Consider the following 27,576-nt stretch of genomic DNA (forward strand, 5'->3'; position numbering starts at 1 on the left):
GTGTGTGTTGCTCAGATTTCCAGCATCTGTAGACTTTCTCTTGTAAGGGGAATTAAGAGTTATGGGGGGAAAAGGCAGGTAGGTGAAGATAAGTCCATGGTCAGATCAGTTATGATCTTATTGAATGGTGGAGCAGGCTCGAAGGGCCAGATGGCCGACTCCTGCTCCCACTTTTTGTGTTCTTATGTTCTTGTGAGACAGTGTGAAGCTGCAAATGTAACAAGTCCACAGTGAGTTTGGTGTGGGCAAAAATTGTGAAGACTGGTAAAGACAAATGTAGGTCCCCTGCAGACAGAAACAGGTGAATTGATTATGGGGAGCAAGAACATGGCAGACCAATTGAATAATTACTTTGGTTCTGTCTTCACTAAGGAGGACATAAATAATCTTCCAGAAATAGTAGGGGGCAGAGGGTCCAGTGAGATGGAGGAACTGAGCGAAATACATGTTAGTAGGGAAGTGATGTTAGGTAAATTGAAGGGATTAAAGGCAGATAAATCCTCAGGGCCAGATGGTCTGCATCCCAGGGTGCTTAAGGAAGTAGCCCAAGAAATAGTGGATGCATTAGTGATAATTTTTCAAAACTCATTAGATTCTGGACTAGTTCCTGAGGATTGGAGGGTGGCTAATGCAACTCCACTTTTTAAAAAAGGAGGGAGAGAGAAACCGGGGAATTATAGACCGGTTAGCCTAACGTCGGTGGTGGGGAAACTGCTGGAGTCAGTTATCAAGGATGTGATAACAGCACATTTGGAAAGCGGTGAAATCATCGGACAAAGTCAGCATGGATTTGTGAAAGGAAAATCATGTCTGACGAATCTCATAGAATTTTTTGAGGATGTAACTAGTAGAGTGGATAGGGGAGAACCAGTGGATGTGGTATATTTGGATTTTCAGAAGGCTTTTGACAAGGTCCCACACAGGAGATTAGTGTGCAAACTTAAAGCACATGGTATTGGGGGTAAGGTATTGGTGTGGGTGGACAGTTGGTTAGCAGACAGGAAGCAAAGAGTGGGAATAAACGGGACCTTTTCAGAATGGCAGGCGGTGACTAGTGGGGTACCGCAAGGCTCAGTGCTGAGACCCCAGTTATTTACAATATATATTAATGACTTGGATGAGGGAATTAAATGCAGCATCTCCAAGTTTGCGGATGACACGAAGCTGGGGGGCAGTGTTAGCTGTGAGGAGGATGCTAAGAGGATGCAGGGTGACTTGGATAGGTTGGGTGGGTGGGCAAATTCATGGCAGATGCAATTTAATGTGGATAAATGTGAAGTTATCCACTTTGGTGGCAAAAATAGGAAAACAGATTATTATCTGAATGGTGGCCGATTAGGAAAAGGGGAGGTGCAACGAGACCTGGGTGTCATTATACACCAGTCATTGAAAGTGGGCATGCAGGTACAGCAGGCGGTGAAAAAGGCGAATGGTATGCTGGCATTTATAGCGAGAGGATTCGAGTACAGGAGCAGGGAGGTACTACTGCAGTTGTACAAGGCCTTGGTGAGACCACACCTGGAGTATTGTGTGCAGTTTTGGTCCCCTAATCTGAGGAAAGACATCCTTGCCATAGAGGGAGTACAAAGAAGGTTCACCAGATTGATTCCTGGGATGGCAGGACTTTCATATGAAGAAAGACTGGATGAACTGGGCTTGTACTCGTTGGAATTTAGAAGATTGAGGGGGGATCTGATTGAAACGTATAAGATCCTAAAGGGATTGGACAGGCTAGATGCAGGAAGATTATTCCCGATGTTGGGGAAGTCCAGAACGAGGGGTCACAGTTTGAGGATAGAGGGGAAGCCTTTTAGGACCGAGATTAGGAAAAACTTCTTCACACAGAGAGTGGTGAATCTGTGGAATTCTCTGCCACAGGAAACAGTTGAGGCCAGTTCATTGGCTATATTTAAGAAGGAGTTAGATATGGCCCTTGTGGCTACGGGGGTCAGGGGGTATGGAGAGAAGGCTGGGGCGGTGTTCTGAGTTGGATGATCAGCCATGATCATAATAAATGGCGGTGCAGGCTCAAAGGGCCGAATGGCCTACTCCTGCACCTATTTTCTATGTTTCTATGTTTTCCATTTTCTATAAAAGGCAAATGGGAAAATATTCTTTGTCATTAGGGAGAACAAAATAATTTTTAAAAATTGTTAACAAATAGAATGTCAAAGTACTGAAGGGATGTTTCTATCAAAGCACAAGGTACAGGTATTCCTGATGGCCAGTTTAGAGCAAACTGTAATGAACGCTTCCATCAGATTTCAGAAATATTTCTGTTGTCATGTTGATGCAGTGACTGCATTTAACATGTAGATGTTAAGAAATTTGGAAATATTTATATAGAATAAGTAAACATGCCATAAAATAGAGGGCTATGCAGTAGGGAAATTCTAGGCAGTTTCTAGAGCAGGTTACATGGTCGGCACAACATTGTGGGCCGAAGGGCCTGTAGTGTGCTGTAGATTTCTATGTTCTATGTGATAGGTGAAGCTATGGGGGTGGGAAAGGTAAAGGGTTGGAGAGGAAGGAATCTGATAGGAGAATAGAGTGGACCATGGGAGAAAGGGAAGGAGGAGGGAGGGGCCCTGGGGGAGGAGAAAGGCAGCTGAGGAGAAGGGGTAAGAGGCCAGAGTGTAGAAGAGAAGAAAAGGAAGGGGAGAAGGAGAAAAGAAATAAAGTGGAAGAAATAAAAAAATGTTACTGGAAAGAGAAATCAATGCTCATGCCACCAGGTTAGAGGCTACCTAGAAGGAAAATGGTGTTACTCTCCCACCCTACCAAGATACCCCTGAATCGCAATCCCTCACTTGTTATTAGTTTATTACGGAAAATTCTTCATTCCATTTTGTTTCTCGGTTGAAGTACACCTCGTTTTCTCCATTACAATCCACTTGCCATGTAGTCACCCATACATTTCCTTTTCTATATTCTGTTCGCCGTAGTTACCAAGGAGATGTGGGAATGTATAACGGGAGAGAGAGTTCAAAAGAAGCGAGTGGGAGCAGTTAGGCATTCTGTGTACCACCTGAGGAGACGTTGGAGTGTGCATAATTAGGCACTTAACTAGGGCCAATAAAAAGAGTTGAGGCTTGCAGAGAGTGGCCATGGTGTGAATGGGCCAGTATTAGAGTGGTGAGTTCAGGATTTGGCTTATAATGACTTTGGCAAGGAAAGGTGGAGGTTGTAGATAGCTTTATTTGTTTAATATTTCTTTCTTGCTACCTTATTTCACAGTTAGAGCTGTTGTGATGCCAGACAGGACAATGGAATGCTCCTCTTGTGGGATATGGGAGGATAGGGAGACCTCCAGTGTCCCTGACAACTATACTTTCAAAAAGTGCATCCAGCTGCAGCTTCCTTCAGACATGTTAGTGAATTGGAACTGGAACTGGATGAACCCTGGATTATTCAGGAGATCGAGAGGTTGATCAACAGGACATACAGTGAGGTAGTTTCACTCAGGGTGCAGGACACAATTAACTGGGTGACCATCAGGAAGGGGAAAGGTGATAGGCAGCTTGTATGGAGTGCACAAGTGGACATTCCCCTCAACAACAGCTGTACTGCTTTGGATAATGTTGAAAGGATGACCTAGTAGAGGAAAGCACAACAGTCGAGTCTCTGCTGCAGTGATATGGGATTCATTGGTTCGAGGGCCAGAAAGGAGGTTCTGTGGAAGAGAACAAGAATTCCAGATAGTTGCCTCCCAGGTGCCAGGGCCGGAGACATCTCAGATCGAGGCTGCAGTGGGAAGGTGAGCACCCAGAGGTCATGCTCCACTTTGGTACCAATGACATGGGAAGGGAAGTGGGGGGGGGGGCAAGATCCTCCAAAGTGAGCTCATGGAGTTAGGTGCCAAGTTAAAGGAGAGGACCTCCAGAGTTGTGATCTTGGAATTGCTCCCCATGCCATGTGCTAGTGAGGCCAGAAATATTAAGATCATACAGTTCAACACGTGGCTAAGGGCTTCAGAATTTTGGATCATTGGGCTCATTTCCAGAGAAGGAGGAACCAGTACAGATGGGATGGATTGTACCCGTAAAGGAAGGGGACTAATATCCCTTGGGAAGGATTGCTAGCACTTCACATGGTTGGTGGGGGTGGAGAGATGACAAGCAGGGCACCAAAGCAGATAGCGGAGTGGTTGTGGGGAAAGATGTTGTTAAAAGTAATTCAGAAGATGCGCAGCTCAGGTGGTTGATGGTTGCAAATGTTTCATCTCCTTAGAAGAGGTGCACTGACGAAGTCTTCTCATGTTTGCAAGTAAATTTCCCAAGATTGGACAACAACTCAACCCAAGCAGATGTTGTTAAGCCTATGTACAAAGTCAGTCTCTGAAAGGTTGAGCATGGTGGGGCTAGTTGTGTACGTTTGAACACAAGGAATATTGAAGGAAAGGCAGATGAGCTTAGGGCATGTATCGACATATAGAATTATGATATTGTAGCCATTAGTGAGACTTAGTTGTAGGAGGGACAGGGCTGACAGCTCAGTATTCCTGGATTCAGTTGTTTAGATGTGATAGAGATTAAAGGTGAAGGTGTGGCATTATTAATCAGGGAAAATATCACAGCAGTGTTCAGACCGTACAGATTGGAGAGCTCGTGTACTAAGGCTATATGGGATAGATTGAATAATCTCAAATCCCTTCAAATAGATCATCTTTCTGTATTCTGTAGTTTTATTCCAACAGACTTGTCAAATATGATTTGCTTTTCATAAATCCACACCCAGTCTGCCCAATACTTATTATTTTCTAAGGGCACCGTTACCATTTCCTTAATATTCCTTACCACTCTCCTATTTTCCTAACTACTGATTTCAGAAAAATGCTCAGATGATGTTATTTTTGGCAATATTATCTAAAAATTCCTTTGTAATTACCTTTTTAAACCACATTTGGAGCACTCTTCCTGTTTGATTACTGTGTCTAAAAGGGTTATTAAAGGGGTAGAGGATGGACAAGCACACGTTGGTGAGGGGGATACATCAGTGGTAGGGAATTTGTTGAAAAAGATTCTGAGGGACAGGATACATGTTCACTTGCAAATTCAAGGATTGATTAGGAGGAGTCACAGGGGAAATGATGTCTCGCAAATCTGAGGCTTTGCCTGAAAGAATTGATAAGAGTAGCAGATTTATTCGGAAGTGTCTGATTAGAGGCAGATCTATCCATCGAGGGATTTAAACAACAGTTAAAATCTCCACCCATTATCAACATATAATCATTTAAATTAGGAAGAGATATAAACAAATACTTAAAGAATTCAGGATAATCAATATTTGGGCATAAACGTTCACCATAGCAACTTTTTTGTTGAAAAGTAAACTAGTAATTAACAAAAATCTACCATTCGGATCTGAAATAGTTTCGTAATGGATAAATGAAACTGAAGAATCTATAAAAATGGAAACACCTTTCACTTTGGCATTCGAGTTCGAATGATATCATTGATACTTCCAAAACCTAAAAAAAAAGTTGATTATCCTCTTTCCTCTCATGAGTTACTTGTACAAAAATAATGTGAGCATTCATTCTGTGGAATACATTAATTTTTTTTTCCATTTAATCGGATGGTTTAAACCATTTGTATTCCACGAAACAAAATTAATAATATTATGCATATAACTAGAGTTAACCATTTTGTATGTAAAGGGTTAACCAGACTACAAACTCATGGATCCGGAAGAGGTAAAAGAGGTTTGAGGAGGAACTGGAAGTTACGACATTTCGGACTTTTTTGTAGTTGCGAGTCAGCCCCATTGAAAAAACTAAAGATAGAAAGATCCCCACCCCCCACCCATAAAGACCTGGAAATAGGTCAAAGAAAGGCCAAAAGGTTATCTAACCCCATCTTTCTGGAAGGCAGCCCAAAAGATATATATTTTTATATTTAAAAAAACACCCGAAAAAAGTTACCCTAAATAAATGAAAACTGCAGTTACTGAAAGCATAGGACAAAATATCATCTTATTAATATTTAAAAAAGAACAAGCGCCAATGCATATTCTCTTATTGGTTATATACTCTTTTCAAACAGAAACAATAAAAAAGACGCAATGAGAGTGAAAGAACAACGTAGGGGGAGAAAAGCCGAAATGCTATCTTGAGATGTAAAGAACCAAAAAAAAACAAATACTTCCCCGGACATTTCAAAAGGAGAACAAAATTAAACCCCGAATCTTCAACTTAATTACTTTCAAAAAACAGGAAAAGTAAAAATAAGGATAGAAAATAAATTTAAAAAAGGGGCAGAACCATTAAGAAAAGAAAAAAACTTTAATCTAAAACAACAAGAAAAATACCTACACTACAAACCAAGAACATAAGCCCTCAAATTATCAAAGATTCAAATCTGTAAATTAGTATTAACCAAAAACAAAGAAACCAATAAGAACAAACATGAAAAAAAGAAATAGTAGCTGGGTAAATGAGAGCTGGTTTAAAACCTTTTTGATAAAATTCAGAAGACAATGGTTTAAAAGCCATCTATTCCTTTAAGACCTCAGGACTAAAGTCTTCAACCGAACGAAATTTGAAACTTTGAAATTCAATCATTCCTATTCTTCGGGCAGCTGGTATCAGACAATCCTTGATGTGAACATAATGGAACCGAATAATAACAACACTTGGTTTAGAACCTGTGATCGGTTTGGCGAAAGGAATACAGTGAGCTCGGTCTATTAACGGAGGGGTGTCCAAAACTTCTGATCCAAACACATCCATTAAAAATTGAGAAAAGAATTTAACAGGATCACCCTTCTTAACGCCTTCGGGGAGTCTGATTATCCGCAAATTCTGTCTCCGGGAGCGATTTTCAAGATCGATAATCTTGGATTTATAACGTTCCAACATTTGAGATGTCAAAGATAAATTTTGCTCCAAGGTTTCAATTTTTCGATCCCTTCAGCGAGCAGCTGCATCAAGCTCTGAAATTCTTGCTTCTTGTTGTTCAAATTCGCGTCTAATCAATCTAAGATTATCTTCATGCAAACATGAGGAATTCTGCAGATGCTGGAAATTCAAGCAACACACATCAAAGTTGCTGGTGAACGCAGCAGGCCAGGCAGCATCTGTAGGAAGAGATACAGTTGACGTTTCGGACCGAGACCCTTTGGTTGTACCTCTTCCTAGAGGTGCTGCCTGGCCTGCTGCGTTCACCAGCAACTTTGATGTGTGTTGCTAAGATTATCTTCAACCGACTTTAAAACTCCTTCAATCGCAGAAAATCTGTGGGAAAATTTTTCATCTTGACGGTTGCATTTTTCATTTAGAAGGTTCAAAATTGTATCTAAAGTTAATGGGATGTCCATAGATGGTTTAGAGTCGCCATTTTTTCTTTCCTTGCCGTCAGAATCTTTGCCGTTTTTAACGTCTCTTTGTCTGACAGTTGCCATTTCCAACAGCTTGAAATCAAAGTTCAAAAAATATATCTGTATATAAACCCTACAGTGTAGGTTTAATCAAAATGAATAAGGGTGGTTACGGGTAAAAAAAAAAGTAAAGGGAATGGAGCGAAGCAAAAGTATACCTCACTCCATGAGTGCCTCCTAGAAAGTTCTGCTTTGCATATCCCTGGAGCCCATCCCTATCCAAGTACCAAATGAAGACTGATGAAGACAGAACCAGAAATGTGGTTTACAAGAACCTCATTAAGTCTCCTGACACTGTTCGACATGTAGAATGGCCCAAATGTTTAAAGCACAAGGGATCCAAGGCGTATTGGCAAACTGGATTTAAAATTGGCATGGGTGATTGGAAGGAGAGGGTGAACGTGGACAGGAGTGTTTTGACTGAAACAAGTAGTGTACCATGAGGATTGATACTGGGTAGTTCATATTTGTAGAGTACATAAATGAAGTGGGTGAGAATACAAGTGGTATGATTGCAAATGACACAAAAGTTAGTGGAGGTGTAGACGACAAAGAAGGTTGTTTGTGGATAAATCGGCTGGGAAGTTGAGCACAGTAGTGGCAGGTGGAACCACCGGGTAAGTGTGAGGTAACTCACAAAATGGAGGAAAAGAGTAAACAGTAACGTTTTTGGACAAGAACCTTCATCATTGTGAGGTAATGCACTTTGAGTAATCACATTCTGGGAGGACATATACAGAAACTGACAGGAATCTTAACAATATTGAAGTAGAGAGAGATGGAAATTAAGATGCAAGTTTACAGTGCCAACATAGATTGGGTAGTGAAAAAGGAATTTGCTTCACTGGTTGAGGCAATGAATACAAGAGTTGGGATGTCATGTTCCAGCTGAACAAAACATCGGTAAAGCAGCATTTGACGTATTGTGTACAGTTCTAGTCCGAAGGATGTGGTAGCAACAGAAAAATATAGATGAGGTTCACCAGGATCGAAGGGCTGCACATGTAAGGAGAGGTTGTTTAGGCTGGGTACATTCTCATCGGAATGAACGTGAGAGACTGAGTGTTAACTTATAGTAGGTTATAAAATTATGAGGGTCGCAGATGAGATGGCTGGTCAGTCTTTTTCCCAGGGCAGAGGTGTCCTGAACAGGTTTAAGGTGAGAGTGCAGAAACTGAAAGGAGACCTTTCTTCATACAAAGTGTGAATATCTGGAATGAGCTGCCTGAGAAGGTGGTAGTGGCATAAACTGTTTAAAAGACATTTGGACAGGAAAGAAATATGGGTCTAATGCTTGCAAATGGGATGATGGTCAGCCAGGACAAGATGGACCAAAAGGGCTTGCTTCTTTGCTATACATTTCTATGATTTGATGACAGGAGATGAGAACAGGGCATTGACTGGTTGGCTGAAATGGCCATTTTCTCGATTTTGTGAGCGTGAGAAGGACACCCACGTGGTTTGTTGCCTCCCGGGTGCCAGGGTCTGGGATGTCTCTGACCGGGTGCACGACATCCTGGTACAAGAGGGAAAGCAACCAGAAGTCGTGATACATGTTGGGACCAATGACATAGGCAGGAAGAGGGATGAGGTCCTGAAGTGTGAGTTTCGGGAACTAGACAGAAGGCTGAAGAACAGGACCTCAAGGGTGGCATTCTCAGAATTGCTGCCAGTGCTACGTGACAGTGATGGTAAGAATTGGAGTAGATGGCAGTTGAATGTGTGGCTGAGGAGTTGGTGCAGGGAGCAGGGTTTCAGATTGTTAGATCATTGGGATCTCTTCTGGGGAAGGTGGGACCTGTATAGATTGAATGGGTTGCACCTGAACTTGAGGGGGAGCAATATCCTTGCAGGTAGGTTTGCTAGCATGGTTCAGGAGGGTTTAAGCTAATTTGCGAGGGGGATGGGACCCAGAGCGATAGAGCAGTGAAAGAAGTGCATGGAGTAAAACCAGATCTAACATACAGAGAGGGTTTGAGGAAAGAGAAGCAGAATGAACGGTGTAAAGACAGTAAGGTAGAAGGGCTGAAATGTGTGCACCTTAATGCAAGAAGCATCAGAAACAAAGGTGATGAACTGAGAGCTTGGATACATACATGGAATTATGATGTAGTGGCCATTACAGACTTGGCTGGCAACAGGGCAGGAATGGATTCTCAATATTCCTGGATTTCAGTGCTTTAAAAGGGGGTGGGGGGGGAGAAAGGGGAGGAGGGGTGGCATTTCTGGTCAGGGATACTATTACAGCTACAGAAAGGGCGGGTAATGTAGCAGGATCCTCTTTTGAGTCAATATCGGTGGAAGTCAGGAACAGGAAGGGAGCAGTTACTCTGTTGGGGGTATTCTATAGGCCCCCTGGTAGCAGCAGAGATACAGAGGAGCAGATTGGGAGGCAGATTTTGGAAAGGTGCAAAAATAACAGGGTTGTTATCATGGGTGACTTTAACTTCCCTAATATTGATTGGCACCTGATCAGTTTCAAGGGTTTAGATGGGGCAGAGTTTGTTAAGTGTGTCCAGGATGGATTCCTGTCACAGTATGTGGACAGGCCAACCAGGGGGAATGCCATACTAGATCTAGTACTAGGTAATGAACTGGGTCAGGTCACAGATCTCTCAATGGGTGAGCATCTGGGGGACAGTGACCACCGCTCCCTGGCCTTTAGCATTATCATGGAAAAGGATAGAATCAGAGAGGACAGGAAAATTTTTAGTTGGGGAAGGGCAAATTATGAGGCTATAAGGCTAGAACTTGCGGGTGTGAATTGGGATGATGTTTTTGCAGGGAAATGTACTATGGATATGTGGTTGATGTTTAGAGATCTCTTGCGGGATGTTAGGGATACATTTGTCTCGGTGAGGAAGATAAAGAATGGTAGGGTGAAGGAACCATGGGTGACAAGTGAGGTGGAAAATCTAGTCAGGTGGAAGAAGGCAGCATACATCAGGTTTAGGAAGCAAGGATCAGATGGGTCTATTGAGGAATATAGGGAAGCAAGAAAGGAGCTTAAGAAGGGGCTGAGAAGAGCAAGAAGGGGATATGAGAAGGGTAGGGTAAGGCGACTAGGGTAAAGGAAAACCCCAAGGCATTCTTCAATTATGTGAAGAAAGAAAGCATGACGGGAGTGAAGATAGGACTGATTAGAGATAAAGGTGGGAAGATGTGCCTGGAGGCTGTGGAAGTGAGCGAGGTCCTCAATGAATACTTCTCTTCGGTATTCACCAATGAGAGGGAACTTGATGGTGAGGACAATATGAGTGAGGTTGATGTTCTGGAGCATGTTGATATTAAGGGAGAGGAGGTGTTGGAGTTGTTAAAATACATTAGGACAGATAAGTCCCCGGGGCCCGACGGAATATTCCCCAGGCTGCTCCACGAGGCGAGAGGAGAGATTGCTGAGCCTCTGGCTAGGATCTTTATGTCCTCGTTGTCCACGGGAATGGTACCAGAGCATTGGAGGGAGGTGAATGTTGTCACCTTGTTCAAGAAAGGTAGTAGGGATAGTCCGGGTAATTATAGACCAGTGAGCCTTACGTTTGTGGTGGGAAAGCTGTTGGAAAAGATTCTTAGAGATAGGATCTCTGGGCATTTAGAGAGTCATGGTCTGATCAGGGACAGTCAGCATGGCTTTGTGAAGGGCAGATCGTGTCTAATAAGCGTGATAGAGTTCTTTGAGTAGGTGAGCAGGCATATAGATGAGGGTAGTGCAGTGGATGTGATCTATATGGATTTTAGTAAGGTAGTTGATCCAGTTGATCCAGGGAAGTTTGGCCAGGTGCATTCAGAATTGGCCTGCCTGCAGAAGGCAGAGGGTGGTGGTGGAGGGAGTACATTCAGATTGGAGGATTGTGACTAGTGGTGTCCCACAAGGATCTGTCTGGGACCTCTACTTTTCGTGATTTTTATTAATGACCTGGATGTGGGGGTAGAAGGGTGGTTGGCAAGTTTGCAGCTGACTCAAAGGTTGGTGGTGTTGTAGATCGTGTAGAGGACTGTCAAAGATTGCAGAGAGACATTGATAGGGTTCGAGTTCAAGTGCGATGCGAGTATGCGGGCAGTGGGCAAAATAACCCTCTAGTGTTTGCGGATCTCGTACTGGAGATGCAGTATCACTTTACCCTGCCACTTCGTTTTTGGCCCACGTCGTCATCATCTTGGTCCCCAACTTTCCTTTACTGGGATCTTCCTCCTCTTCAACATCCATTCTGACGTTTAAGTTACAATAGTGGAGTTACTGCCTATGGATAGTGTTTTGGATTTGAGGTTGTTTTATAGAGACTGTGTGCTGTGATCTGGGGGTTGTGCGGTAGCTAATTGAGGGGTGTGTGGGGAAGGACATGCCCGGGGGTAGAGACAGGTAATAGGGGTTGAGGATTCACGGCGAAGGGAGATGGGGTGGGGTGACAAATGGGCTGAGAAGTGGTAGATGGAGTTCAACCCGGAGAAGTGTGAAGTGGTACACCTTGGAAGGACAAACTCCAAGGCAGAGTACAAAGTAAATGGCAGGATATTTGGTTGTGTGGAGGAGCAGAGGGATCTCGGGGTACATGTCCACAGATCCCTGAAAGTTGCCTCACAGGTGGATAGGGTAGTTAAGAAATCTTATGGGGTGTTAGCTTTCATAAGTCGAGGGATAGAGTTCAAGAGTCGCGATGTAATGATGCAGCTCTATAAAACTCTGGTTAGGCCACACTTGGAGTAGTGCGTCCAGTTCTGGTCACCTCACTACAGGAAGGATGTGGAAGCATTGGAAAGGGTACAGAGGAGATTTATCAGAATGCTGCCTGATTTAGGGAATATGCATTATGATCAGAGATTAAGGGAGCTAGGGCTTTACTCTTTGGAGAGAAGGAGGATGAGAGGAGACATGATAGAGGTGTACAAGATAATAAGAGGAATAGATAGAGTGGATAGCCAGCGCCTCTTCCCCAGGGCACCACTGCTCAATACAAGAGGACATGGCTTTAAGATAAGGGGTGGGAAGTCCAAGGGGGATATTAGAGGAAGGTTTTTTACTCAGAGAGCAGTTGGTGCATGGAATGCACTGCCTGAGTCAGTGGTGGAGGCAGATACACTAGTGAAGTTTAAGAGACTACTAGACAGGTGTATGGAGGAATTTAAGGTGGGGGCTTATATGAGAAGCAGGGTTTGAGGGTCGGCACAACATTGTGGGCCGAAGGGCCTGTACTGTGTTGTACTGTTCTATGTACATTTGATGTAACATTTGGGTTTTTTATGTGACAGACCAACAAGATTACACATCAGACTGTGTAATCTGCATTTGACTGCTTGACTTTGGAACAGAGGAGAGAGAAGGCGAGTGGCGAAAGCATAGCGTTGCTTTAAAATTCAGAGTGGGGAAAAATGGTCTCAGGTAATTAAAATGTGTGCCCACTGGAGACAGAAGGCCATCGGGAATGTACGTAGAAGGTGGGGAGACAGGGTGTAACAGACAGCATGAGAGAGAGTAGAGCAAACAGTGGCTCCGACATTCAAATGCAGAAATGCTGTGGGTGAAGAATCCACAACTACGCCAGCTGACTGAACTGTTGGCTGCTCCTCTGCAGACGGTGGGACAGTAAGGAGGAGGAGGTGATGGCAGACTGAGTCAGGGAGAGGAAGAAGGAAATTGAGGAAGAACAAGAAAGACAAGAAGCGAAGCTGAGGGAGAGTGAGAAGACGGAGTCAGATTGAGGGAAATCATACTGAAAGAGAGAGTGGAATTAATGGCAAGATTACTTATTTCATATAAATATTTCTAAATTTCTTAACATCTACATGTTAAATGCAGTCACTGCATCAGCATGACAACAGAAATATTTCTGAAATCTGATGGAAGCATTGATTACAGTTTGCTCTGAACTGGCCATCGGGAATACCTGCACCTTGTGCTTTGATAGAAACATTCCAAAAATTGTGAAGCTTCCATTTTCTATAAAAGGCAAATGAGGACATGGGCAAATATTAATTGTCATCAGGGAGAACAAATTAATCTTTAAAAAATGTTAAAAAAATAGAATGTCAAAGTACTGAAGGGATGTTCCCTTTACCTTTCCCACCCCCGTAGCTTCACCTATCACATAGAACATAGAACTTAGAACATAGAATAGTACAGCACACTACAGGCCCTTCGGCCCACAATGTTGTGCCGACCATGTAACCTACTCTGGAAACTGCCTAGAATTTCCTACCGCATAGTCCGCTGAGCTTCATGTACCCATCTAGGAGTCTCTCAAAAGACCCTTTTGTATCTGCCTATATCACCTTCGCCGGCAGTGCATTCCACACACCCACCACACTCTGTGGAAAAACTTACCCCTGATATCCCTTCTTGCACCTACTTCCAAGCACATTAAAACTCATGTTAGCCCTGGGAAAAAGTCTCTGACTATCCACACAATGAATAGCTCTCATCACCTTGTACAGCTCTGTCAGATCACCTCTCATCCTCTGTCTCACCAAGGAGAAAAGGCCAAGTTCACTCATAAGGCATGTTCTCCAATCCAGGCAACAATATTATAAATCTCCTTGGCACTTTCGCGCCTTCTAGCTTGTCCACCTTCTGTTAAAAGTTAATGTCCACGTATAGCAAGCAATCAGGAAAAGAAATCCTGTTACAACAGACTTCACTGGAGAACAATTTGAGTACAGAAGTAGAGACATCTTACTCCAATTATGTAGGGTGTTTTGTTAGGCTGTACCTGCACTACTCTGTATAGGCCTTGTATACCTGCCAATAGAAGGCTATACTGGTGAAAGAGTATAGAGGCTAGTCACCAGATTGATTATGACCTTGACCCATGAGGAGAGGTCTTGCAGATGTGACCTACAGTGTTCACCCCCCCCCCCATGGAAGTTTTCATGTTTTATTATTTTACAACATTTAATCATAGTGGATTTAACTTTTTTTTACACTGATCAGCAGATAAAGACTATTTCGTGTCAGTGAAAATATCTCTATAAAATGATCCAAGACAGTGGTCCCCAACCACCGGGCCGTGAGGAAACGATATGATTCGGCGATATGAAATGATATGAGTCAGCTGCACCTTTCCTCATTCCCTGTCACGCCCACTGTTGAACTTGAACACCCCCCACCCCCCCCACTGTTGGCCGGTCCGCAAGAATATTGTCAATATTAAACCGGTCTGCGGTGCAAAAAAGGTTGGGGACTCCTGATCTAAGATATAAAACACGAAATAATTGATTGCATAAGTATCCACCTCCTTTAATATGATAAACCAAATCATCACTGGTGCAGCCAATGGGTTTTAGGAGTCACATAATTAGTTAAATGGAGATCACCTTTGTGCAGTCAAGGTGTTTCAATTGATTGTAGTAAAAATACACCTGTATCTGGAAGGTCTAACTGCTCCCAGTGTGTGCACTCCAAGTTGAAGCAAATGAAGTGCCCCTGGGGCTGTGGCGTAAACAGCTGGAGGCCAGTTACTGGATTAATTTAACGGGGCATGGTGATAGCCATCCTACAAAAAGGGTGTTGCAGACATGCTGGGAGAAGGAGAGGTCACAAAAAGAAAGTTTTGGCTGGACAGGAGAGCAAACAGCAAAAGGTATGGGTGTATACGATAAAGAGATTTGTCCAAGTGTGGTGTGGCCTGTCAGACCTTCCAAGGTATGAGAAAATCCCTCTGTAGATTTGGAATTGCTTAAGATTAAACACAGTAATAGGACGGCTGATAAACTCAGTGAATATCATAGTTATAAGGAATGTAAATATAAAGGCGTACAGATTTTTATGGATGGATCAAAGGATCCAGAAATAGGTGCAACAGGGTCTGCAATTGTTGTACCAAGTTATCGAGTGGAAACTAGCAAGAGAACACCTGATTGCTTGAGTGTATATACAGTTGAAATGTTTGCCATATTGTTAGCACTAGAATGGAGTGAGAAGGTTGATTGTAATAATTTTGTGATATGTAACGATTCTGTGTCGGCCCTTGCGAGTATTAAGGCGGGTACAGCTAGAGGTCACCAGGATATGCTTTATGAAATCATGTTTGCAAATTCAAGACTGGCTAGACAAGGCAAAAATATCGCATTCATGTGGGTTTCAGCACATTTGGGTATTATGGGAAATGAGACAGCAGATAGGCTGGCAAAAGCAGCGGTCAAAAAAGGATCTGTAGAGGTCAATATCAAAATCAGAGGGAAGAGCATAGTGTGGAGAAGGATAAATCAATAGTGGCAGCAGCATTGGGATAGAGCAATAAAAGGAAGACATTTACATTCAATTCAGAACAGAGTAGATATGGGAAGAAGTAGGGGAGTAAAGCAGAAGGAACAAGTAATTATAAGTAGGCTGAGAATTGGGCACAGCATCCTTAATGGCACTCTGGCCATTATAAGTAAGCATCCAACAGGTTTTTGCGATCATAAGACCATAAGACAAAGGAGCAGAAGTAGGCCATTCGGCCCATCGAGTCTGCTCTGCCATTTTATCATGAGCTGATCCATTTTATCCTATCTAGTCCCACTGCCCCGCCTTCTCACCATAACCTTTGATGCCCTGGCTACTCAGATACCTATCAATTTCTGCCTTAAATACGCCCAATGACTTGGCCTCCACTGCTGCCCGTGGCAACAAATTCCATAGATTCACCACCCTCTGACTAAAAAAATTTCTTCGCATTTCTGTTCTGAAAGGGCGCCCTTCAATCCTGAAGTCATGCCCTCTCGTACTAGACTCCCCCATCATGGGAAACAACTTTGCCACATCCACTCTGTCCATGCCTTTTAACATTCGAAATGTTTCTATGAGTTCTCCCCTCATTCTTCTAAACTCCAAGGAATACAGTCCAAGAGCGGACAAACATTCCTCATATGTTAACCCTCTCATTCCCGGAATCATTCTCGTGAATCTTCTCTGTACCCTCTCCTACGTCAGCACATCCTTTCTTAAATAAGGAGACCAAAACTGCCCACAGTACTCCAAGTGAGGTCTCACCAACGCCTTATAGAGCCTCAACGTCACATCCCTGCTCCTATACTCTATTCCTCTAGAAATGAATGCCAACATTGCATTCGCCTTCTTCACTACTGACTCAACCTGGAGGTTAACTTTAAGGGAATCCTGTACGAGGACTCCCAAGTCCCGTTGCATCTCAGAACTTTGAATTCTTTCCCCATTTAAATAATAGTCTGCCCGTTTATTTTTTCTGCCAAAGTGCATAACCATACACTTTCCAACATTGTACTTCATTTGCCACTTCTCTGCCCATTCTTCCAATCTATCCAAGTCTCTCTGCAGGCTCTCCATTTCCTCAGCACTACCGGCCCCTCCACCTATCTTCGTATTGTCAGCAAACTTAGCCACAAAGCCATCTATTCCATAATCCAGATCGTTGATGTACAATGTAAAAAGAAGTGGCCCCCACACTGATCCCTGTGGAACACCACTGGTAACCGGCAGCCAACCAGAATAGGATCCATTTATTCCCACTCCCTGTTTCCTGCCAATCAGCCAACGCTCTATCCACGTATGTAACTTTCCAGTAATTCCATGGGCTCTTATCTTGTTAAGTAGCCTCATGTGTGGCACCTTGTCAAATGCCTTCTGAAAATCCAAATATACAACATCCACTGCATCTCCCTTGTCTAGCCTACTGGTAATTTCCTCAAAAAATTGTAATAGGTTTGTCAGGCAGGATTTTCCTTTAAGGAATCCATGCTGAGTTCTGCCTATCTTGTCATATGCCTCCAGGTACTCTGTAACCTCATCCTTGACAATCGACTCCAACAACTTCCCAACCACCGACGTCAAGCTAACAGGTCTATAATTTCCTTTTTGCTTCCTTGCCCCCTTCTTAAATAGCGGAGTGACATTTGCAATCTTTCAGTCTTCCGGAACCATGCCAGAATCTATCGACTTTTGAAAGATCATTTCTAATGCCTCCGCAATCTCCACAGCTACTTTCTTCAGAACACGAGGGTGCATTCCATCTGGTCCAGGAGATTTATCGACCTTCAGCCTATTCAGCTTCCTGAGTACTTTCTGTGTCGTAATTGTGACTGCACACACTTCTCTTCCCTGCCACCCTTGAGTGTCCGGTATCCTGCTGTCTTCCTCAGTGAAGACTGATGCAAAATACTTGTTCAGTTCCTCTGCCATCTCCTCATCTCCCATTACAATTTCTCCAGTATCATTTTCTATCGGTCCTATATCTACTCTCACCTGTCTTTTACTCTTGTCAGGATCTATGTCCGGAGACTGAAACAGTAGAGCATATCCTTATTTCATGCTGGAAATTTGCACAGGAAAGGCAACAAATGTTACAACAATTACGCAAAATGGGACTGGTAGAGAACAGTGTTAAAGGTTTGAGCAACACACATCAAAGTTGCTGGTGAACGCAGCAGGCCAGGCAGCATCTCTAGGAAAAGGTACAGTCGACGTTTCAGGCCTGTACCTCAACTGTACTTCTTCCTAGAGATGCTGCCTGGCCTGCTGCGTTCACCAGCAACTTTGATGTGTGTTGCTTGAATTTCCAGCATCTGCAGAATTCCTGTTGTTTGAGTGTTAAAGGTTTATTGGAATGTGGGGAGGAAATCGTTGTTTAGTTTTTTAAGGGCAACGGGACTGGAAAGACGGCTTTAAAGTGAATGGACAGTAAAGGATAATAAATTCTGAAGATGGCCGTAATGCAACAATGTGGATGCCAACTGCCGTAAAAACCCAAAGAAGAAGAAGAAGGTCCAACTGCTGGCGAGTCAGTATCTTGGCAAAAATGACACCATGTAGTCAGATAAACTCCACAAAAAGGTTATTGAAAAGCACAAGTCAGGAGATGGATACAAGAAAACTTCCAAGTGACTGAATATCCCTTGGAGTATAGTTAAGTTAAACATCAAGAAATAGTAAGAATATAGCGCAGTTGTAAATTTGCCTAGAGCAGTCCGTCCTCTAAAACAAGAAGGGGACGATTGTGGAAGGCCACCAAGAGACCTATGACAACTCTGGAGGAGATGCAAACTTCAGTGGCTGAGGTGGGAGAGACTGCACATACAACAACTGTTGCCTGGGTGCTTCACCAGTCACAGCTTTATGGGAGAGTGGCAAAGAGAAAGCCACTGTTGGGGGGGGAAAAAACTCAAAGGTACATTTAATATCAGAGAAATGCATACAATATACACCCTGAAATACATCCTCAAGTGAGATATTGATGAGAGTTTGCCAGAAGGCATGTGGGAGACTCTGAAGGCAGCTGGAAGAATGTTCTATGGTCTGATGAAACCAAAACTGAGCTTTTCGGCCATCCGGCCATCAGGCCATCACTGTTTGCATGATGTGGCTGTGGGGATGCTTCACTGCAGCAGGCCCTGAAAGGCTTGTGAAGGTAGAGGGTAAAACGAATACAGCAAATTGCAGGGAAAACCTGTTGCAGTCTGCAAGAGAACTGTGACTTGGGAAAAGATTTGTTTTCCAACAAGACAATAACTCCAAACATAAACCCAAAGCTACAAGGGAATGGCTTAAAAACAACAAAGTTAATGTCTTGGAGTGGCCAAGTCAGAATCCAGACCACAATCCAAATTTGTGACTGGACTTGAAAAGGGCTGTTCACTCACAATCCCCATGCTATCTGACAGAACTTGAGCAGTTTTGGAAAGAAGAATGGGGAAAAATTGCCATGTCCAGATGTGAAAAGCTGATAGAGATCTACCCACACAGACTCAAGGCTGTAATTGCTGACAAAGGTACATCTACTAAATACTGACTTGAAGGGGGTGAATACTTGTGGAATCAATTATTTTGCATTTAATAATTGCAATAAATTTAGACCAATTTTTAGAGATCTGTTTTCACTTTGACATGAAAGAGTCTTTTTCTGTTGATCAATGTCAAATTAAATCCACTGAGTTTCAATATTGTTAAACAATAAAACATGAAACTTCCATGGGGTGAATACTGTTTATATGCACTGCCTGCTGTTTTGACATTTTAAAAAATGAGAGGGGATCTGAGGAATTCACGGGGTATATGCTGGAGGAATTCATGGGGTGTGTGCTGGAGGAATTCATAGGATACCTGCTGGAGGATATTTCCCTCACTGGATTGCTTTGAACTAGGATCATGGCTTTAAGAAAAAGGACTGGCCATTTGGGACAAAGATGTAAAGGAGTGTCTTAACTCAGAGGATTATAAACCTTAGGAATGCTCAACACAAATGATGTAACAGCAGCAAAGCAGTCAGGATAGTTTTTGTAAATATTGATCCAGAATATGATTGATAGTGATGAGAAAAAAGGATTAATTTAGTTATGATAGCATAGATTTGATAAAGTTAGATGTTGCTTAATGAATGTGATAGAATTTTAAATGAGTTGATGTGAATACTGCAATCTAGGTAGAGTACATGTTCATCCAGGGGAATTACATTTTGCCAGGTACCAGACTTATCAGCAAGGTTAAAGCATAAAATGAACAATGGTAACAGATAAATATTGGCTCGGTAACACAACAGAGGCTTGCGCTGACTGGTGGGTTTTGAGCAAGAGGAAAATAGAGCCGTGTTCTCCAAAGATCAGTCTTACAGCTGTTATTTCTGCTGATCTCCAATAATACAATTTCTAAATTGATGGATGACACAAATCTGGGCAGTATTGTGAACTCCTAAGAAGATCGCAAGATGTCAGTATGCCAGTGGAGTGGGTAGTTGAATCTTAATGTGAAGAAGTGTAAGGTAGGAGTAATAAGGAGATAGAATATAGAATAATGAACACTGTTCTGAAGGAGATTTCACGAGAAGGAGGATACCAGTCTTAGTAAGTGGTAATTCTGCTTGAGAAAACAGTTAATAAAACATTTACAGTTTGTACTTTATCAGTCAATGCTTTGAATACGAAGGTAGGAAAGTCATGTTGAACCTTTGTAGAACAGTATTCTGGTCTTAACCAAAATGTTGTGTTAATTTCCAGTCACTATGTTATAAGAAGTTATGAAGGCATTAGGGAGGGTCCAGAAACCATTGATTTGTAAACCAGCTTTACCCTACCTGCAGATGACGTGCAATTTTGCATGATGGAAGGTAATTGCAATTGAACATTCTATTTTGCATGGTGTCCCCTTGTGATTGCTGGCTGCTCTGCTGCCTGCACTGCAGTGAACATCGGGAGTAAAGCAAAAGATGCAATCACTGGCCACAAAGTGACCTCCAAGAGCACAGTCTGCACTACTCTTCTTCAGCATATTCTGGATGTTCTGAAAGGTAACTATTATAACATCTCTTTCCTGAATCCTCATTGGTAAATCGATGGGTAAATAATAATCAAAGTTGGTAGAGTAGCAAAGAAGTGTGGTTTTGATCGTGACCTTGGGTGTTGCTGGTGTGAAATTTGAGTTTTCCCATTGTGACCCGCCTGTGGGTGTTCTTGTTTCCTCTTACGTTGCAAAGTGGACAGATTATTAGGTTAGTTGGCCACTGTAAGTGGCCCCCATTGTGTAGGTATTTGTAGAATCTGGGGAGGGGGGAGCCAATGGGACTGTAGGAGATTTTGAAAAATGGAATTATTGAACAATTAATGTAATGGTGTTGGCTGTTAAGGGTGCAGTGGGCTGAAGGGCCTGTTTTATGTTCTGTCTGAGTTGTTGAGAGAAATTGACAAAGGTGATATACAAACTGTGGAAGGAGCATATGAAGCCCTAAATTATGTATCCAACCTGACACTACGGGTATCTCTTGCTCAAAAGTAGCAGCAGTTGTCTGAGAACTCAGCAGACTGGAGTAGAAGCAAATCATCCTTAACTCTGAGGGACTCTCTAAGAGGAAAGGGGTATCAGGAGTTAACAGCGCCAGCTGTAGATTTGAGGTAAACATTGGTAAGGAAACTGAAATGCTAAAATCTGCAGACTGGTACTTGACCGGTTAGTGTTCCCATTCAGAGCAGAGTGCCCTCAATGAGGCAGAGCTAACTGAGTTACAAATTACTGTACTTTTCTAAATACTTGAGTGAAACACTATCAGCAGGAGTTACGTATTCACTTTTACAATTGTTATAGTGTGTGTAATAAATGTTGCTATTGTTTAAAAACAGAATTAGATGCCCCCTTTGCAAATTGTACCTGTCTTAATTCATAGTTTTGGATACCCAGCTAATGACTTAGCTTAAAAAATGTTGCTTTGACATCTGACATGCAGATCGAGCAAGGAAAGTACACCATTTTACTTTGTCTTCAAGTGAGGTCGAAATAATGAAAGCTGGATCATGTCAAATTTGAAAGGCCACCCACATTTCTGCCTGCTTGACTGCTCTAATTGCATCTGTACTCTAAACTTCTCAAATTACAGATTTTGTAACTTGAGAAGCTTAGAGTACAGATGCAATTAGTTTGGGTTTTTTTTGTACCTCTCAAATGGTATGATTTGTACCAGAGAACCCTGCAGATTACAATGTTTCAAGCCAAACTGGAAACAGAATGTACACATCCCCTTGGTGCTTAAGGCCAGGAAGCCCTGTTTTACAAAGTCCCTGTAGAATTTGTTTTGCTCCAGATTCCAGCATCTGCAGTCTCTTATGTCTCCTCTGAGTATGTGCTGATTCTTTCTGAAAGCGCTCTGACCTGAAGGTATTATTTGCTTAACCGCAGGAACTTCTCAACAAGAAAGAAATATAAAATACTTGCCAGAAATAGTATGCAAGTATTTCAATTTTTGGCTTAATCCCAATAAACAAACATGGGAAAGCCTGAAATATTGGTACAAAGTAGAAGAATAAAGTAACTTTATCAAATATGTAAATTAAGACTAGGAGTACACTCCTTTACAGGGTTGTAATTAGACTAGAAATTGAATCACCTTAGCACATTTGGCATACTTTGAATAAGATATTGCTTTCATTATCCTTGATGCTGAAGTTTCAGCTGATGAAGTAGGGATGTACAAGAAAAGCGGAGAAGTTGTCTGTTCAGCTACTAGGCTTTGTCTGCAGGATCTCTCCACCAAGCCATTAAGGCCAATGAATGGGAACTGGATGTGAGAAGCCAGCTTCTGCAAGGGATTTCAGCAAACAGTGCAATTTAAATACTATAGCCAGAAATTTGTAACTACGAAAACTCTAGAACATAAACAAATAGAAACTGTGTTGGTTTATTTGCTTTTCTGGTCTAATAAGCCACGTAGTAAAATTTTAGTTGATCCTTTACAACATAATCTCCTTATCTCCATAACCCCTCATCCCCCTAATACTAAGAAATATGTTGAATTTTTATTTGTATATTATCAGCGATTTAGCTTCCAACCAGATCTTCAGTATAGAGAACTCCAAACATTGACCACTGTCCGAGTCAAGGAATTTCTCTTTATTTCAATCTTAAATTGTCTCTAATTTTGATACTGTGACTCCTAATGTTAAATTCTCCAGTCAGTGCAAGATGCACCCTGTAAGAACTTTGTTTCTCTCAGTGGTCACCTCTCGTAGTTCCAAAGTCTGTTATACTGTGGCCAAGCCTACTTGATCTTTCCACATGTGACAGATTTGATTTAACCTTCCCAGAAACTAGTTGTCTCTGCTGCATTTATTCTGTTCCAAGTGTAATGAGACCAGCGTTGTGCATAGTAATTCGACTAAACATCTGTATAGCTGTAGGAAAACATGCCTACTTTTGTGCTCAAGATCTTTAGCCAGGACGGTGAATGTACTTTCTGATTTTCTGTGATGCCATGTTAGTTTTGAGCAACATCCTTTTGAGCAAAAACATTTGGAAATTTCTAATATTTAAAAAATTGCGCAAGTTTTGCTTTGTTTTCTGTTGAAGTAGATAATATTATATCTTTCAACATATCAATGCATCTGCCAGGTTGGGGCCCACTCATTTAGTTTGTCAATATCCCCTTGAAGTCTCTGTATCTTCACGTTTTTGCCCAGGTCATTCACAGAACTTCAAAGTGCTGGTCACTATAGAAACAATCAACATTTCATGTCTGTGGTCCTTCACTGAAGATTTGCCACTATTTTCTGTTCTACATTCAAATTTCCACATCTGCCTTTTTAAAACTTTCAAACTGGGAAAGACCTGTTTATTCTAACTCCTTATTCTACCTGTTAGCTAGGCTTCAATCCACGCCAGTCTATTACCCAAGACAATAACATTTCCTCACAGCCTCTTGACTCAGACCTTTTATAGAAGCCTTCCTGAAAATACAATTGCACTGCATTTTTTAGGAAGGTTCGACACACACAAAAGGAGTAATCAAACATGATTTTTCTTTCATAAATCCTGTTTGACTTTGCTTAATCTTATTATTATTTTCTTGGTATGTTGGTATTGTTACAAATTGAAGCCTTTTTCTACTCACTAATGTTAGATCAACAGGTTTTTTTTCCTTTTTCCTCCTGTCTTAAATAGCATAATCATATTTGCCACCTTTGTTGGAATGACTCAAGAATAACCAAAGCATCCACTTACTGCATAGGCCTGGTCTTCCAACCTTTTGGATCTAGGTCCTCAGCACTTGTCAACTTTTAGACCCTTTAATTTTAGACTAGGTGAGAGTAAGAGTTCGGCACGGACTAGAAGGGCCGAGATGGCCTGTTTCTGTGCTGTAATTGTTATATGGTTAATTTTAACTTTTAAACTAATGCTAAATTATTTTAGTTTATTTGTAGTAAGCCTTTGGTTCTCTAGTATTTTTATGAGAGTTATCTTTTTGTTTTGTCTGAAGACAGACACAATGTATTTGATTGCTCAGTCATTTCCTTATTTACCCCTAAGTTCGCCTCTACCTGGCAGTGAGGCAGTCACGTTTGTGTTCAGAAACCTTTTTCATCTGTACATAAATTGTCTGTTTTATTTTCCATGCTGGAGTACCTTCATCCTATTTCCCCCCTTGCTATTACTTCCTTCGTCATCTTTTGTTGAATTCTAAAATGTTCCCAATTCTCTGGATTACTGCTCTTTCTAAGATATTAATATGATCTTTCAAAACAATCCAAAATATAGTTGGTGTACAATATTTGCACATTAATTTTGAGTGATTCTTGTCACAGAGCATGTAGGTATTTTGAAACACCAGCGCCTTTCAGTGTCTCATTTTAAAAAGTACTTTGCTTTTCTGTTTTTCTACCAATATGCAAGATATGTTTTATCATTAATTTAGTCATAGCCATACTTTATTGATCCTGGGGGAAATTGGTTTTCATGACAGTTGCACCATAAATAATAAATAGTAATAAAACCATAAATAGTTAAATAGTAATATGTAAATTATGCCAGGAAATAAGTCCAGGACCAGCCTATTGGCTCAGGGTGTCTGACCCTCCAAGGGAGGAGTTGTAAAGTTTGATGGCCACAGGCAGGAATGACTTCCTATTACGCTCTGTGTTGCATCTCGGTGGAATGAGTCTCTGGCTGAATGTACTCCTGTGCCCAACCAGTACAGTATGTAGTGGATGGGAGACATTGTCCAAGATGGCATGCAACTTAGACAGCATCCTCTTTTCAGACACCATCGTCAGAGAGTCCAGTTCCATCCCCACAACATCACTGGCCTTACGAATGAGTTTGTTGATTCTGTTGGTGTCTGCCACCCTCAGCCTGCTGTCCCAGCACACAACAGCAAACATGATCGCACTGGCCACCACAGACTTAACCAGTCCATATTTCGCTGAAAACTGTTTGCATCCTCACTGCTCTAGCCTGTTGAGTGGCAGGGAATTAGGTAGAGAACAGATATACAGTGCCTGTAAAAAGTATTCACCCGCCCCTTGGAAGTTTTCATATTTTACAACATTGAATCACAGTGGATATAATTTGTCTTTTTTATTGACACTGATCAACAGAAAAAGGCCCTTTATGTCAAAGTGAAAACAATTCTCTACAAATGATATAAATTAATTACAAATACAAAGCAAAATAATTGATTGCCTAAGTATTCACCCCCTTCAAATTGGTATTTAGTAGATGCACCTTTGGTGACAATTACAGCCTTGAGTCTGTGTGGATAGGTTTCTATCAGCTTTGCACATCTGGACATTGCAATTTTTCCCCATTCTTCTTTACAAAACTGCCCAAGCTCTGTCAGATTGCATAGGGATTGTGAGTGAACAGACATGTCCAGTCACAAATTCTCAATTGGATTGGGGTCTGGACTCTGCCATGGCTACTCCAGGACAGTAACTTTGTTGTTTTTAAGCCATTCCCGTGTAGCTTTATACTTGGGGTCATTGTCTTGCTGGAGAACAAATCTTCCAAGTTGCAGTTTTCTTGCAGACTGCATCACGTTTTCCTCCAGGATTTCCCTGTATTTTGCTGCATTCATTTTACCTTCTATCTTCACAAGCCTTCCAGGTGAAGCATCCCCACAGCATGATGCAACCACCACCATGCTTTACGGTAGAGATGGTGTGTTTTTGATGATGTGCGGTGTTTAGTTTATGGCAAAGACCGTGTTTAATCTGATGGCCAAAAAACCCAATTTTGATTTCATCAGACCATAGAACCTTCCAGCTGACCTCAGAGTCTCGCATATGCCTTCAGGCAAACTCTAGCCAAGATTTCATGTGAACTTTTCTCAACAGTGTTGTTCTCTTTGCCACTCTCCTATAAAGCTGTGACTGGTGAAGCACCTGGGCAACAGTTATTGTATAGTAACCACAGTGTCTCCCATCTCAGCCACTGAAGCTTGTAACTCCTCCAGATTTATCGTGGGTCTCTTGCTGGCCTCCCCCACTGTTCTTGCACAGTCACTCAGTTTTTGAGGATGGTCTGCTCTTGGCAGATTTACAGCTGTACCATATTCTTTCCATTTCTTGATGATTGACTTAACTGTACCCCAAGGGATATTCAGTGACTTGCAAATTTTCTTGTATCCATCTCCCAACTTGTGCTTTTCAATAACCTTTTTCGTGGAGTTGCTTGGAGTGTTCTTTTGTCTTCATGGCGTAGTTTTTGCCAGGTCTCTGACTCACCAGCAGTTGGACCTTCCAGACACATTGATTACTACAATCGATTGAAACACCTTGACTGCACACAGGTGATCTCCATTTTACTAATTATGTGACTTCTAAAACCGATTGGCTGCACCTGTGATGATTTGGTGTGTCATATTAAAGGGAGGTGGTGAATACTAATGCAATCAGTTATTTTGTGTTTTATATTTGTAATTAATTTAGATCACTTTATAGAGATCTGTTTTCACTTTGACACAAAAGAGTCTTTTGCTGTTGATCAGTGTGAAAAAAGCCAAATTAAATCCACTGTGATTCAATTTTGTAAAACAATAAAACATGAAAATTTCCAAGGGGAGTGAGTACTTTTTATAGGCACTGTAGAGATTAAATAGGTAGAAGGAATTACTTTAGTTAAGAGCTTAATTGCAAATTTACTTAGCTTGGCACAAAGTCAAAGGCCCTGTTCTTGTGTTCTACTGTTGTACATTCAATGTTGCAGCTGGCTAAACCTTTGGTTAGGCCCCATTTGGATTATTGTGTGTAGTTATGGTTGTTGCATTAAAGGAAAGATGTGGAGGCTCTGGAGAGAGTGCAAAAGGCTTCACTAACATGTTGCTTGGATTAGAGAGATTTAGCTATGAGGCGATATTGGACTGACTATAATCTCTGGAGTGTACAAGGCTGCAAAAGCAACTGGATGAAAATATAAGTACAACTTTGAGAGATTTTGATAGAGTAGAAACTTTCCTTGGGTGGAAAGAGGGCTTAACTATATAGAAAGAGGTGAAAATTTTAAAGGAGGTTTGCAAGGCAGGTTTGTGACACTGAGAGTAGTAGGATGCCTGTGATGTGCTACCTCCAGGGTCAGTGGTAGAAGCAGTTACAAGGGAAACGTTTCAAAGATGCTTAGACAGATAGATGAATGCACAGGAAATGGGCGGGGGGGGCGAGGTTTGCGATATACACTCTAGGCAGACGGAGATTTGTTTAAATTGGCATTATGGTCAGTACAGACATTCGGGGCTGAAGGGCCAATTCTTGAGCTGTACTATTCCTGTGTTTACATGTTCGATGTTAATCAGAACTTTTAAAAAAAAAACCTAAATACCCAACAAATTAGAGGTGGCACAGTAGCATGGTGGTTGGCACCACGCCTTACAATACAGATACAGATGTACCGGGTTCAATTCCCAACGCTGCCTGTAAGGAGTTTTTATGTTCTTCCTGTGACTGCATGGGTTTCTTCCAGGTGCTCCAGTTTCCTCCCACAATCCAAAGCCGTACCAGTTGGTA

The 27,576-nt window shown here is 41.9% G+C and overlaps 1 protein-coding gene across 7 annotated transcripts in view; it reads left to right on the plus strand.

Annotated features, from left to right (window-relative positions):
• adamts3 (ADAM metallopeptidase with thrombospondin type 1 motif, 3) overlaps positions 1-27,576 on the plus strand; it is a 370,913-nt gene that overhangs the window by 75,337 nt on the left and 268,000 nt on the right. For 4 of the 7 annotated variants that reach the window (XM_072281905.1, XM_072281906.1, XM_072281908.1 and 1 more), the window contains exon 5: positions 20,499-20,603. The exons of the other annotated variants lie outside the window; for them this stretch is intronic. In XM_072281905.1, the coding sequence (XP_072138006.1) occupies positions 20,499-20,603 (105 nt within the window). The remainder of the gene's footprint in view (positions 1-20,498; positions 20,604-27,576) is intronic. 7 annotated transcript variants of the gene reach the window in all.

Source organism: Mobula birostris, chromosome 17, assembly GCF_030028105.1.
Source record: "Mobula birostris isolate sMobBir1 chromosome 17, sMobBir1.hap1, whole genome shotgun sequence".
Taxonomy (NCBI): Eukaryota; Metazoa; Chordata; class Chondrichthyes; order Myliobatiformes; family Myliobatidae; genus Mobula; species Mobula birostris.